The 12,783-nt window shown below is 45.0% G+C and overlaps 8 protein-coding genes across 8 annotated transcripts, besides 13 other annotated features; all 8 read left to right on the forward strand.

Moving 5' to 3' along the window:
* Positions 1-12,783: a sequence feature (heterozygous, Esmeraldo-like haplotype).
* Tc00.1047053506833.9 (hypothetical protein, conserved) lies at positions 8-637 on the forward strand (the record flags this gene model as incomplete). The annotated part of the gene is made up of 1 exon (XM_802239.1): positions 8-637. A coding segment is annotated over one exon (630 nt), but the record flags the coding sequence as incomplete, so codon positions are not given.
* Positions 657-699: a microsatellite.
* Positions 912-955: a microsatellite.
* Tc00.1047053506833.20 (hypothetical protein, conserved) lies at positions 1,100-1,546 on the forward strand (the record flags this gene model as incomplete). Its single annotated transcript, XM_802232.1, has 1 exon — positions 1,100-1,546. One exon carries the CDS (start codon positions 1,100-1,102, stop codon positions 1,544-1,546), a length of 447 nt encoding a protein of 148 aa, XP_807325.1.
* Positions 1,626-1,655: a microsatellite.
* Positions 1,867-2,976, forward strand: Tc00.1047053506833.30 (serine/threonine protein phosphatase, putative; the record flags this gene model as incomplete). The annotated part of the gene is made up of 1 exon (XM_802233.1): positions 1,867-2,976. One exon carries the CDS (start codon positions 1,867-1,869, stop codon positions 2,974-2,976), a length of 1,110 nt encoding a protein of 369 aa, XP_807326.1.
* Positions 2,975-3,014: a sequence feature (A-rich).
* Positions 3,370-3,391: a sequence feature (AT_rich).
* Positions 3,612-3,637: a microsatellite.
* On the forward strand, positions 3,746-4,816 carry Tc00.1047053506833.40 (uncharacterized protein; the record flags this gene model as incomplete). Its single annotated transcript, XM_802234.1, has 1 exon — positions 3,746-4,816. The coding sequence occupies one exon, from the start codon at positions 3,746-3,748 to the stop codon at positions 4,814-4,816; it is 1,071 nt and encodes a 356-aa protein (XP_807327.1).
* Positions 4,944-5,009: a sequence feature (T-rich).
* Tc00.1047053506833.50 (hypothetical protein, conserved) lies at positions 5,022-7,769 on the forward strand (the record flags this gene model as incomplete). Its single annotated transcript, XM_802235.1, has 1 exon — positions 5,022-7,769. The coding sequence occupies one exon, from the start codon at positions 5,022-5,024 to the stop codon at positions 7,767-7,769; it is 2,748 nt and encodes a 915-aa protein (XP_807328.1).
* On the forward strand, positions 8,145-9,230 carry Tc00.1047053506833.60 (UV excision repair RAD23-like protein, putative; the record flags this gene model as incomplete). Its single annotated transcript, XM_802236.1, has 1 exon — positions 8,145-9,230. The coding sequence occupies one exon, from the start codon at positions 8,145-8,147 to the stop codon at positions 9,228-9,230; it is 1,086 nt and encodes a 361-aa protein (XP_807329.1).
* Positions 9,550-9,571: a microsatellite.
* Positions 9,773-9,873: a sequence feature (T-rich).
* Positions 9,910-9,950: a microsatellite.
* On the forward strand, positions 9,971-11,617 carry Tc00.1047053506833.70 (cationic amino acid transporter, putative; the record flags this gene model as incomplete). The annotated part of the gene is made up of 1 exon (XM_802237.1): positions 9,971-11,617. The coding sequence occupies one exon, from the start codon at positions 9,971-9,973 to the stop codon at positions 11,615-11,617; it is 1,647 nt and encodes a 548-aa protein (XP_807330.1).
* Positions 11,916-11,977: a microsatellite.
* Positions 12,091-12,130: a sequence feature (AT_rich).
* Positions 12,181-12,783, forward strand: Tc00.1047053506833.79 (hypothetical protein, conserved; the record flags this gene model as incomplete). The annotated part of the gene is made up of 1 exon (XM_802238.1): positions 12,181-12,783. A coding segment is annotated over one exon (603 nt), but the record flags the coding sequence as incomplete, so codon positions are not given.

Consider the following 12,783-nt stretch of genomic DNA (forward strand, 5'->3'; position numbering starts at 1 on the left):
AAAAGAGGTGGTGGAATATTTGATCCGTCAAGGTGCTGCCTGCGATATTGCAGATATTCAAGGCAATCGGCCGGTTCACTTTTGCGCCATTCGTTGCGATTACAAAATTTTGAAGCTTCTAGTTCTTGCAAAAGCCAACGTAAACGTTCAAAATGGGGAATTGAACACACCTCTCCACCTTGCGGCTATTTACCAGCGACCAAATTCAAAGGAGTGGGAGGATCTTATTTCTTTTTTACTAGATTCCGGTTGTGACCCTTCGCTGGAGAACGCTTCTCGTAAGAAGCCTTCGGATTTCGTCGGACGCAATTTGAAAAAACTTTTCTCAAGGGAGGGTGCAGAGATGCGTCGGAAAATAAAGGCACAAAAAGAAGCTGAGGAGGAGGAAGATTTCAGGAAATTGTTGGAGTTAAGGGGTAATTGGAAAACAACGGTCATGACAAACTTGGAAAGGACGAAGCGCATACTAAAAGATGAAGCTGACCGTTTGCACCGAGAGGCGGAGGAACGGCTTCGCGCTGAGGATGACGCACGGCTTCTTCTGGATGAGGCCATGGAGAGGCGACGATACCAAGAGGAGCAGAAGAAAAAGCGGCTGGAGTCTGAAGAAAAGAACAAAAATAGCAGCAGGAAGTAGTCGTGATTTATCACCGAGCTTTTTTTTTTTTCTTTTTTCCTTGTTTTCTTTTTTTTTGTTTTGCTGGTTTTGGCTGTCCGTGCCTCTTTTTACGCACTTTCCATTCTTATAATGTAAAGTACCACGTCGACCGAGGGATTTGCTCTCATATCCCCTATATATATATATTGAAGGAATGGGACTGCAGCTTTGGAGGAGTACCGCTGTATCCTTTAGATCTTTGTACTTTTAAAAATTGAAATGAAGGAGAATATATGTGTTCTGTTTCATTTCTTTATTATTATTATTATTATTATTATTATTATTATTATTATTATTTTGTGTGTTTCTTTTGGTTCCGTCATTATGATATTGTTTTTGCCTTCATCAACTCATTTTTGTGCTGTGGGCGATTAAAATATTTATAAGTGTGCGCTTGGCGTGCGGTAAATAGTGAGAACACGAAGGAGGGCGAAAGGGAGAATGAAAATGCCCACGAAGGAGCGTGACTTGGCCGGCACCGCGGCATTTGAGGTCGCTCTTCAGCACATTATGGTGAGACAGGATCGATCTTATCACTTTACTCAACTTTTGATGGCCGCCTGTTCATTGTTTTTTCTTTTGCAGACATGTTTTGTTTTTCTTTTTACCGTATTGTTGCCACTTTTGACAATTAAACCCGAGGGATTTCTGGCTTGTCTTTTAGAATACACATCTCCCACTGCCGGGGTTCTATCGGCGCTGTGTTTAGTACTACTACGTGCAGGAAACAAACGGTACGCAATTGAGCCTGGAGAACAACTTATGCGTCGAATTAATAAAGTTATATTGGAGCCTTGCTTAGGCATGCGTTTTGATTGCCTAACTGGAAAGCTAATGGCAGATGAAATATGGGCCGCCGATATGAATGTAAATGTCCAATCGGATTAAAACAGCTAGGCTTGAAATAATTCAGATCCATTTTATTTTTCTTATTTGTTGTTTTATCAGTTGTTGTGTACGCATCCCCATATATATATATAGATATATATAGATATATGGTTACTTATCCGCTCCTAAGTGTAATCTTTTTTTTTTTTTTTGCTTTGTATGCATATATTACTATTTGTATATATTTTTTTGTGTATAGAGTATGATTGTCTGCACGCATTGCAATTGTATGCTTTTTTTTTATTCTCAACTTTTACTTTTATTTTGTTTAATCTTTGAAAAAGTTCTTTTTGTTTAAATTTTTTTTTATCCGGGTAAGAATGCTGCGTGCCTTGTGGTTATGGGTTCTTTTGTTTTTTTTCTTCGCGACCAATCATGGTTTAGGACGACGCATTGTAGCTGTTGGAGATCTTCATGGAGATTTGAATCAAACGCTTTCTATACTCCACCTTGCGGGGCTGGTGAATAAGCGTCAGCATTGGATTGGAAAAGACACCTATTTTGTGCAGCTTGGCGACATCCTTGATGTTGGCCCAGATGACCTCATGATTGTGCGCCTGCTTATGAGGCTGGAGAAGGAGGCACAGGCAGAAGGTGGCGATGTTATTCAGATTCTTGGTAATCATGAGATTCGAAATCTTCTCGGAGACTTTAGTGCTGTGGACCCGGTAAGCCTTGCGCAATCTGGCGGGAAGGCCGGGCGCCGTGAGCTTCTCTCTAACAGAACTCCTTTGGGAATTTATCTTCGCACGCGAAGAGCCATATTTCACCACAAGGAATTTCTTTTCATGCATGGGGGCTTGTCGACGGCCACAGGAAACATGATAACTGGAATTAAGGCGGTGGAGAAGTTCAATAAGGCATTGCGTGACACACTGATCAACAATACACTGAGCCCTATGGGAAAGGTTGGAGTTAGCCTAAAAGAAAATAAAGTCAAGGAAGTTGCGAACCCTATTCTTGTCCGTTCTATTTTAAATGTTCGATGCTCCGAACTAAAAAAAGTTTTATCCAAAAAGTTTCATGGGATAAAATCGGTGGTGGTGGGTCATGTTCCGCATGATACGGACGATTTTTCCGATTGGCGTCTGTGTGGTGGACGCCTGATTGCGATTGATTTTGGCTTGAGTCGTTGGAAAAAGGGTGACCCTGGCCATGTGGCTGCACTTGAATGGGATGATGTTTCTGGACATGTTCAATTGATGGAATCCACCGGGAAATTCCTAAACTACGAACCAGATGTACATTCTCCCACGGAACACAACGTAAAACGTTTACTGCCTTTTATAAGATTGGCAGGCGCCGTCGTTTTTTTAGTTCTTCTTGTGGGCCTCCTTGGAAGATGGATTTGTTCAAGGGCAATTAATAACCCCCTTTCAGAAAAACAAGAAGGGAGCTACGGCTCTGTTGCTCCCTGTGTAACCCCCTAAAAAAAGCAAAAAAAACAAAAAAAAAACGGAAAAAGAAATCCTTTGAGCTAGATGCAATGAATCATCCCCACATGTAACAATGTTGGGACTTAGATCTTGGTGGAAAAGCATTGAAGAGCCATGGCGTGGGGAGAGGACAGATGTCAATGAGATATAGAGAGTGCCATATACATATATATATATCTGCATTTTTTAGTCACTGCTCTCATACACTTTCTTAATGGTTTTTGCTTCTATAATCATTTGTGTTGTAGCGAGGGTCCTGCCTTTTCCCAAATACGTCCTTGGGGGGTTTGCTGCACGCTATAAGCACGTTTAGAAGAAGTGTTAACGGTGATGAGGACTTTTCTATTACTTTTTCTCAGACTGGGATACCGGAATGTTACGCTTGTGATTTTTATTTATTTATTTTTTTGGCTTTATATGAATAAAGCGTGATTGAGCCCCAGGAAATTGATACATTTTTATCTTTTGTTATCCCCCACCCTTATTCCTGCCTCGTTCCTCCGTGGTGTCATGGAATGTGGGGGAGGGGGATGCTCAAAGAAGACGATCATTTGCGAGCTGCAAGCGGATATAAACTTTAAAAGTTAATTTGTATTGATGTGTTTGTTTTTGAGTTACACCATTTGTTGATATATATATATATATATATATATATCAAATGTTGACAAACACGTGTTGACAGTTTATTCTGCAGTGTTTTTTTTTTCTTTTGTGGATTCTTCTTGTTGAGTTGCTGCTGTCGAAGAAAATATCACATGCAAAAATGTGGGCAAAGTATTCTTCATCTGCCGTGGAGGAAGCAAGCAAACAAGCAAAAAGTTTCGCCACATATCCTTCCAGCACACCTGATATGTCAGGCGATGAGAAGGAAGCTTTCCATGAGACCAACTCGAGGGATGCATTTACAGTGGCGTTGCTGAAGCATGTAGCAAGGAATCTTGGCGTTCAGTACATGGGTGACCGTGTGGAGACGAGCGACAGTATCGTTATGGACAAACTGGGGCGTATAAAAGCTGAGATACGCTCACGGGAGCGTCTGTTGGGAGTAGAAAATATGGGCCTTATTCCACTTTTTATTGAGGCAGGCGATTCATCATTAACATGCGAAGATTCCCTTATTTATTACAAGAAGGCTCTGGATATTGTGGAGGCAAATAAAGACATTAAAAGAGACTCCAATATGATGAATGACGTTGGCGTATCGAGTTTTGCCGATCTGGGCTCGCGCTTTTTTCGTTATGGACAGTATCAAGTGGCTGAAAGACTCTTCACAATGGCGGCAGCCATTTCTCGCGATAAGGTGACAGGTGTGGCCGAAGAGATTTCTTTTTCCACTGCCCAATGCGGAAGTCAGAAGAGTTTGCAGCGCCTAAAGGGACACCTGTGGGACTGGAAAAAGGCCGCAGAAGCGGCTAATGAAGATCTATCGACACTTCTTTCTGATGCTACCCGGAACACGCATCGGTTCCGAGAAATGCGAGATGCGTGCAGTCAAACAGATTTGGCGGAGCACAGAGTGGCCATGCCGGCCTCACAATTTATCGGGACGAAAAGGGAAATGAAGGGACTTAAAGGGACTCGAAATGGAGAGGAACTGAAAAGACTTGTGGAGTACGTCTTTGATCCAATGAGCGTAGAAGATGGCTTTACCAGGCAATTATTACCAAAAGGTTCCAGGAACACGACTCGTTTGCTCTCTGAGCATTTTACCGGATCGAATCCTTGCCTGGCGCTAAGGGAGTCTATTGATTGCATCACCTCAAGAATTGGCGCCAAAGCTGACTCGATCAACTCCTCAGGCGGTGCTCTTAGAAGGGAGCTGCAAACTCGATAGATGTTTTGCTTTTTTGTTCTTTTTGAAGGGGTTTGCTTCTTATATATTTGTCCTTTGGAGGCCTTGCTCTGTTTCGGGCTTGCCTTTTTTTTTTTGTATTTTCTATGTGGTGCGCTGGGGAAGGCGCTTTTTTTTTGTTTTCTTGTTGCGTTTGATTTTTTTTTTTTTTGCATCCGTTTTTTTTTTTTTTTTTGTCTACAAGAAGATGCCGAAGGTTCACGCAGTTGCGGACGCGCTGGTGATAAATGACGAGAATGACCGCATACTCGAGCTGTGGTTCCGTGCTCGGGCATCGGTGGAGTTTTGTGAGAAGCACTCGCCGTCAGATTTCCTCTTCGTTGCGAATATTGCTGGACAGGAGGATCGAAAGACTCTGGCAGGTGCGCTGAACTATGCGGAGCGTGCCCCGGAGCAAATTGATGTCTGCTTTCTTTGCCGGAAGGTGACCTTATCACTGCCGCTTTTGGAGCTGCTGTGCAACACCTCACACACGGTGCAGTTGTACGCCAGGCCGCCGCAGGAAGAGGCCTTGGACGGAGCTGCACCCACGACTGCGAAGCAGGGGAAAGCAGGAGGAAAGAAGGATCGTGCGAAAAGAGAGGAAGATTTTTTTGTTATTGAAAACGCGGATCAACTCTTCTCTCTGAGCTTCGATCTCATTGAGTTGTTGACACTATCGTCTACGCGTCGCTCCGTGCCTGTACCGCCGGATGCTATGTTACAGGACTGTTTTTTTGAGGTTCGTTGCGGCACTCCGTTTTTGCCGCCAGCCAAGCTAGATAGATATCGTCCGCTGAAGATTGAGGTTCGCTCCGTTCACGATCTTCCCAGAAGTGAGATCTCACAGGACCCTCTCTTTTTGACGGTGAGGTTTGGCGATACCGAGATTCGGTCCCCGGAGCTGTATTTGGAGGCCAATGGCAAGGTGGGATTTTGTCGGGTGATGTTTTTGGGGACCCGGACTCCCTTAGATGTGTACCAAGATGTCTTCTTTCGACGGTTGGAGGTTTCTGTGTTCAAAGGGGCGAGAATTTGCTTGGGAAAGGGGACGGTATTGCTGCGCGCGGCTGTAACCGACCGACAGCGAGAGTTCAGTGAGCTGGTGTATCTACTTCCTAGTCGCACCACCGTCTTTCGGGAGGACAATTGTCTCTCAAAGGGCACGATGGTTTCGCTACGAGTGGATTTTTTTACACCACTTCCGTGTCCAACGCATGTTTTAAGCAATGGCTTACCTGCGCATGGCCACTTCCTCACGCGTGGCATCATACGAATGCCTTACGCAGCGAAGTGGGTGCCTATTGTGTTAGAGGCATTTATCGCCACACTACTTCAGCTTAAAAGGGCGTACAAGGGAAGCAACGTGTATCAATATGAGGTGCCCGCACCAGTGCCGGAGGCAGTACCTGTAAAAGAAAAGAAGAAGGAAAGCGGTAAATCTCCAAGGACTCAGTTGATTTCACCCCCACGTCCACCTTCTCCAACGGCGTTTGATGCCCCATTTAAAATTGTTACACCACCTGGCATTAGTGGTTTTGAAGTTATGGACGACAATTTAAGGATTATTTGCGTAGAGGGTCTGGCCGTGGAGGTTCATCAAATAATTGAGCGACTAAGTTCCGTGGCCGGTCGCAACTCTCAGCTGGAGCTTCTGATGAATGCAGAGCTGTTTGTTCCTGCGCGCGCATATAACTTTTTTCCACCCTTTGTAACACTGCCAAAAACAATGAATGCTGATGCTTTAAAACTGGGGATTGGAAAGGGAACAGATTCTGCTGGGGGAGCAGCATCCACGGCCGTTCACGGAGGTTTCGATTCTGGCGGGGAATTTATGGGTGATGCGGTCGATGTTTCTTATGTGCCTTCATGTGTCTCTTCGAAGGAGCCGAACGAGAGTACAGGAGAGCCGTTTGACTCTGCTGGAGCAGAAGCAGGCGGCACGGGAGGCCGCATTCATCGCATACGCATTGGAGAAACTATTGAATCCCTTGCATCAAAGCAACGCTATCTACTGCGAAGGATGCTGTCTGATGCTTGTGTTAGCTGCTACACAAAGCTTCATGCCTTGTGTGAGTGTTCTTCACTCCGTACTATTTTTGAACGGGATTTGTTTCCTACTGCAGAGGAGCTTATAGCACTGGAGCGATCTTTTGGTCTCACATTGGAGCTCTCTGATGTTTTTGGGAAACAAGAGTTTGTCAGTGTGGCAGTGGAAAAGGATCCTGCTGGTTCTTTAAAATATGCTGCGGCTGACGAATCGGGAGACAGTCATTATTCAACTATTAAACTAAATGCCTTGCGGTGGAATGATGTGGGTAAGATGGTTTCTTTTGAGGCAAGGAAAATAATATTTTCCAAACGTCGGGTTCCTGCATGTGTGCAGCAACGGTATCCGGGTGCGTGTTGGATGCTCACATCAGACACCAACACAACTGTTTTGTGCGCCTTTCCCACTGGTGCCGAACCCAAAGAGACAATTCGCTATCTTGTCGAGGCGCAAGTAGTACGATGTGGAGAAATGCTTTGCCTCTATGCCTTGGCATGCGACTCACTTGCAAAGAGTTGTACGAATTCACATAATGCGGCGTACGAGGCGTATCTTAGAACGTCGCGAAAACAGAAAATGCGTCTCCACTCAAAGAAAGGAGAGGAAAAATTGGCGAATTCTACTGCAAATCGCATCCGGAACGGATCTCTTTGTAGCGAATTCGGCGGTAGCGCTGACAATGATAGTTCGGTGGATTTTCTGTCATTTGAGGTGCCCGCGGTTCCACAGTCTGCCGTTACTGTTAGGCGAGACTTGGTTGATCAAAGCCGACGAACCGTCCAGTTGCGAAAGAAGAAGGCGTCAGGGCCGACAGCTGCCGACTACGAGCTCTGTTGGGAGTTGTACCGGCAGAGGGCCCCCACTGTCCGCCCAAAACCCCCAAGAGGCCCACCAATGCGCTTTTAGGCTTATGAGAAAGAATTGGGGTACGGTTGTTCTTTTTTTTTTTTTAGGTGCTGATGTATGTATATATGTTGTTTATCTGATTTGTTGGCCTTGATGTACAATTGACGGCGCTTATACCGCGCAGCCTTCATCTTCAGTAGACAGTTTTTTCCCTTTGGGGCCGCAGCCCTGTGGCTATGAACAATGGCGGCCGTTGACGTCAAAAAAGAGGGAGATAAAGTGCTGAAGTTTTGAAGAATGAGCCGCAGTCTTTTTTTTTTTTTTTTGTCTTTTTGGTTTGTTTCACTCTCCCTTCTTTCTGCTAATTAGGAAGAGAACTCAAGCAAACAAATCCAGCGGTTATATTGATTAATCAAAAAGGTGCGGGGGAAGGCGATGAAGATTGTACTGAGGTCCATTGTTGGGAGTGAGCAGGTGAGGGAGGTCACGCCGGATACGAATGTAGAGACTGTTAAAAAGTTTCTGGAGGATGAATATAACACGGATAGTTTGCGTTTGTGTTACAATGGCGCTATTCTGGAAAATTCAAAGACAATGACGGAGTTAGGCGTGAAGGAGAATGCGGTTTTTATCATTGCTGGGAACAAGCGAAATAAAAACAAGCCACAGGCGAAGCCAGCGACATCCGCACCTCCGCCGCAAACAAAAACAAATTCTTCTTTTGAGCCCACTTCAGTTGGCCGTGGACAGTGGGAGGGCGCAATAACTGATCCGGCGACAAGTGGAGCGGGAGGTGCGCCTGGTGGAATCGCTGAGTCCCGGCAGGGGGCGGAACCACCTCCTTCGGAAGCAGCACCCTCGCAAGGCCTGGCTTTGCATGGCATTGACCCAACCCTCGTGGACAACATCATTGCCATGGGGTTTGAGGATCGTGAACAGGTGGCTTTGGCGCTACGAGCGGCGTACATGAACCCTGATCGTGCTGTTGAGTTTCTTTGCACCGGGATTCCATCCGATGTTCTGCAGCGGATGAATGAGCCTGCTATCAACCCGTCTGCAAGCTCCGAGCGGATGTCATCGCTAACAGACCGGCTAACGTCGCACATGCGCCAAGATGATAGTGACTCGGCTCTTTACAATGCATTAATGCAAATCCCTCAGTTTGGAGAAATACGCTCGATAGTTCAGGCCAATCCAGAGTCTCTTCCCACCGTCGTACAACAGCTCCGTATACACCACCCGGAGGTCATTGGGTTGATCCAGCAGGATCTAGAAGGGTTTTTGCGGATCATGGGGAATCCTGGCCAGACAGAATTCACAACCAGCACGGGCGGCGGTGTCGATGTCCCCCCTGACTCTGTTTCCATTCCACTGAGGGAAGAGGAACGTGTCGCCGTTCAACGCCTCGTTGAACTGGGTGGAGGTGCTTGGACTGAAGAGGACGCGATTGAGGCTTACCGTGCGTGTGAAGAAAGCGAAGAAGCTGCGGCTCATCTTCTTTTTAGTAACTTCTTTGAATAGCACAATCGATTTTTCTCCAAGGCTCTCTCTCATGGAAAATCAGCAACATCATCATTGAAATAGAAACTGCAGAAAAAAAAAAAAGATGAATAAAAAAAAAGTAACGGATCCAAAGGCGAAAGAGGAGAAAAAAAGAAATTCGTGGACGATGAAATGAAAAAGAATGGGGCTCGGCCATCCTAAGCACTACGAGAATTGAGAGGAGGAGGGGCACCGATTGACAAGGAGATATTACCCGAATTGTTAATGGCACTTGCGTCGATTGCGTTTTTCCAAATATATCTGCTGTTTGTCATTTCTGTGCTACTGAACAGGAAAATTTTTTTTTTTTTTTTTTTTTTGAGCGGGCTTCTTTTTTTTTCTGTTATTTTTACAAGCACACACATTGGTTTCAATTGGCACAGTGATGTCAATTGCGGAGGTTTTATTTAGTGTAGAGGAGAACAAAAAGATCGCATGCTGGCGTGGTTTCATTCCCTCATATTTATATAATGTGTATGTGTATTGACTGCAACACTCTACTACTGGATCCTTTGCGGGTGTGTTTGTGTATGTGTGTATATGTTTGCGTTTTTTTTGTCTCCATGGCATTTTTTTTTTTTTTTTTTGCTGATTTCTTTCTTTGTGCTGTTTTTTTTGTTTTGAGTTTATCGCGTTTTTATCGGTGACATTAACATGATTTTTTTTTTTTATTTTTCTATTTTTTATTTTTTATTTTTTGGTATTCTTTTTGGACAGCGATGGATGTAACTAGCAAGAGCGAAAGTCGGCTAGGCACTCTTTTTTTTCGAAACCTTTTGCGGCGAAGATGCATATATGCAACCGTGGCTTCACTGGAAAGTAGTCCATTTCGACGTACACTTGGCTTGCGGTCGCTGGTGAGCCTTGGCGTTGGGGCGGTTGTTGGAGCTGGCATTTTTGTGATCACCGGCCAGGCTGCGGCTCTTTATGCTGGACCTGCTCTTGCCATTTCTTTTTTATTATGTGTTTTTCCCTGCCTCTTTACAGCTCTATGCTACGGGGAGTTGGCGGCAATGATTCCTGCAGCTGGTAGTGCTTACACTCACACAGCTGTGGCGCTTGGTGAGTTTACCTCGTGGATCGTCGCGGTAGGCCTTACCTTGGAATGCCTGGTATCTGGTTCCGCTGTATCGGTTAGTTGGTCTTCTAGCGTTCAATCTTTTCTTAGGGAGTTCTCTATCGTGTTTCCGCCAGAATTTGGAGGCTCACCGATTGGTGTCTCGGGTAACGGTTTTTTTCTCACTGGTAATTTGTTTAATTTTCCAGCGGTTATGTTAACGTTATTCTGCTCAGTTGTTTTATGTCTAGGGGTCTCTGAGACAGCCACTGTAAACAATGTATTTGTTATTGTCAAGTTCATGGTGCTTGGGAGTTTTTTTGCATACGGAGTTTATTTTGCAGTAACCCATTGGGCCGATTTCAAGTTCAATCTCACCCCTTTTGTACCTCCCAACAATGGTGAGCTTGGCAAATACGGTGTGAGTGGAATTCTTCGTGGTGCCGGCGTTGTTTTTTTTGCAAATGTTGGATTTGATACCATTTTTGCGAGTGCCCAAGAGTGCCGAAATCCCCAGCGTGATCTTCCACGAGGTGTCATATACACGTTGTTAATATGTTCTGCTCTTTATTTCCTTGTGACTCTTGCGCTGACGGGAATGGTGAAATACACCTCCTTGAACGTTGACGCACCTGTCATTATGGCCCTTCGCGAGGTGGGAGCACCGCCATTTCTGCGAATTCTTGTCGACATTGGCACAATATCGGGTCTTAGCTCAGTTTGTTTTGCCTGCCACTTTGCGATGCCTCGCCTTGTCATGGCATTAGCTAAAGACGGACTTTTGCCACCTGTATTGTCCTGTGTGCATCCTCGACTGAAAACCCCTGTGAATGCTACATTATTTTGTGGTGTAGCCGGTGCTCTCATTGGCGGACTATTCCCGCTGGAAATGCTTGGCGAGATTATTTCGCTTGGTACACTTGTGGCTTTCACTATTGTGTGTGTCTCCATGTGGAAAATTCGAATTGATTTTCCGGACTTTCCGAGGCCGTTTGTTGCCCCATTTTTTCCTTTTGTTCCTCTTCTTGGGGTTACGTTCAATTCTTTACAAATGTTTTTCTTGCCGCTGGTAGCGTGGCGCAACTATATCGTAGTTGTGGTAATTTCCTTATCCTGGTACCTCTTCTACGGGATCCGACACAGCAAACTGCACACACTGGACCCCTCTTCTTGGCGCGGTTTTGTTTACACCGAGAGCGGTACCGCACCGCATTCATCTAAGGAGGAGGGACGAATGGAAGAGGCTTGCTCGCTTGAACTTCCCATGGAGATGGCGGGGCGAAGACGAACCTCCTTTTTGTCGGTATAAATTTCTGGAAACATATCTTGGAGGTGAAACAGGAGGGAAATGCAATACAATTTAATATGTGAATATCCAGACGTTCCTTTTTATTTGCTATGACTGTTCTGTTCTTGCTTCTGCCGTTTGTGCGTTTTCACCTGGCCCCAGGCAATAGGTTGGATCCAACCGGATTGTGGCAGACGTGCGTTTATTTATGTTCTGCATTTCTCTTCAGTGAATCTCCTCTTGAGAAGATGGGAAGAAACATGGCAGGCAAAAGGGAGCAAGTATGAGTGAGTAAGTGAACAAGTTATATTGAAGACGCTTATTATTATTATTATTATTATTATTATTATTGTTATATATATATATATTGTTACTATTATTTTAACGTCCCCACGACATGAAGAAATTGGCGTCCATAACCATCAATTTTATTTTTTTTCCCCTTGATCTTCTCTTTATTTGTCGCATTCTTCTTGAAGGTACCGCAAGGATACATAAATATATTTAATAAATTTATTTTAGATATATATATATCTACAAAGTTCCACCTCTTGTTTACCGAGTGAAAAATACAACAGATAAAGATGATTTACTCTGGCGAGATAGAGAATGGCCAGATGCATGGTCGTGGGTGCCTTCAATACCCGAATAATGAGACTTACGATGGTGAATGGGTTTTTGGTAAGCGCCACGGTCATGGAGTATACACATACGTTGATGGTAGCCGCTATGATGGAGAATGGGTGGAGGACAGAGTGCATGGAAGGGGAACATGCTACTATGCCAGCGGAAACAAATACACCGGAGATTGGGCTTTTGGTCGCATCAATGGCCGAGGTGTCCTGGAATATCACGATGGGGATCGCTACGAGGGGGACTGGAAGGATGGACGCATGCATGGCAAAGGCGCCTACTGTTACTCGAATGGTGACAGATACGACGGCGAATGGAAAGATGACAAACGCCACGGTAAAGGTGTTGTTGTTTACGCAGCTGCCGATGGTTCTGTTTCTGAGAAATATGACGGTGAATGGATGGATGGCCGCATGCAGGGATGGGGAAAATACTTTTACGCGGATGGTGGCGTTTATGAGGGTGAATGGAATGACGGAAGAATGCATGGAAGAGGAACATACGTCTTTCCAAATGGCAACAGATATGAAGGTGAATGGGTGAAGACAGAAAAC

This window comes from Trypanosoma cruzi, genomic scaffold, assembly GCF_000209065.1.
Source record: "Trypanosoma cruzi strain CL Brener 1047053516755 genomic scaffold, whole genome shotgun sequence".
Lineage (NCBI taxonomy): Eukaryota > Euglenozoa > Kinetoplastea > Trypanosomatida > Trypanosomatidae > Trypanosoma > Trypanosoma cruzi.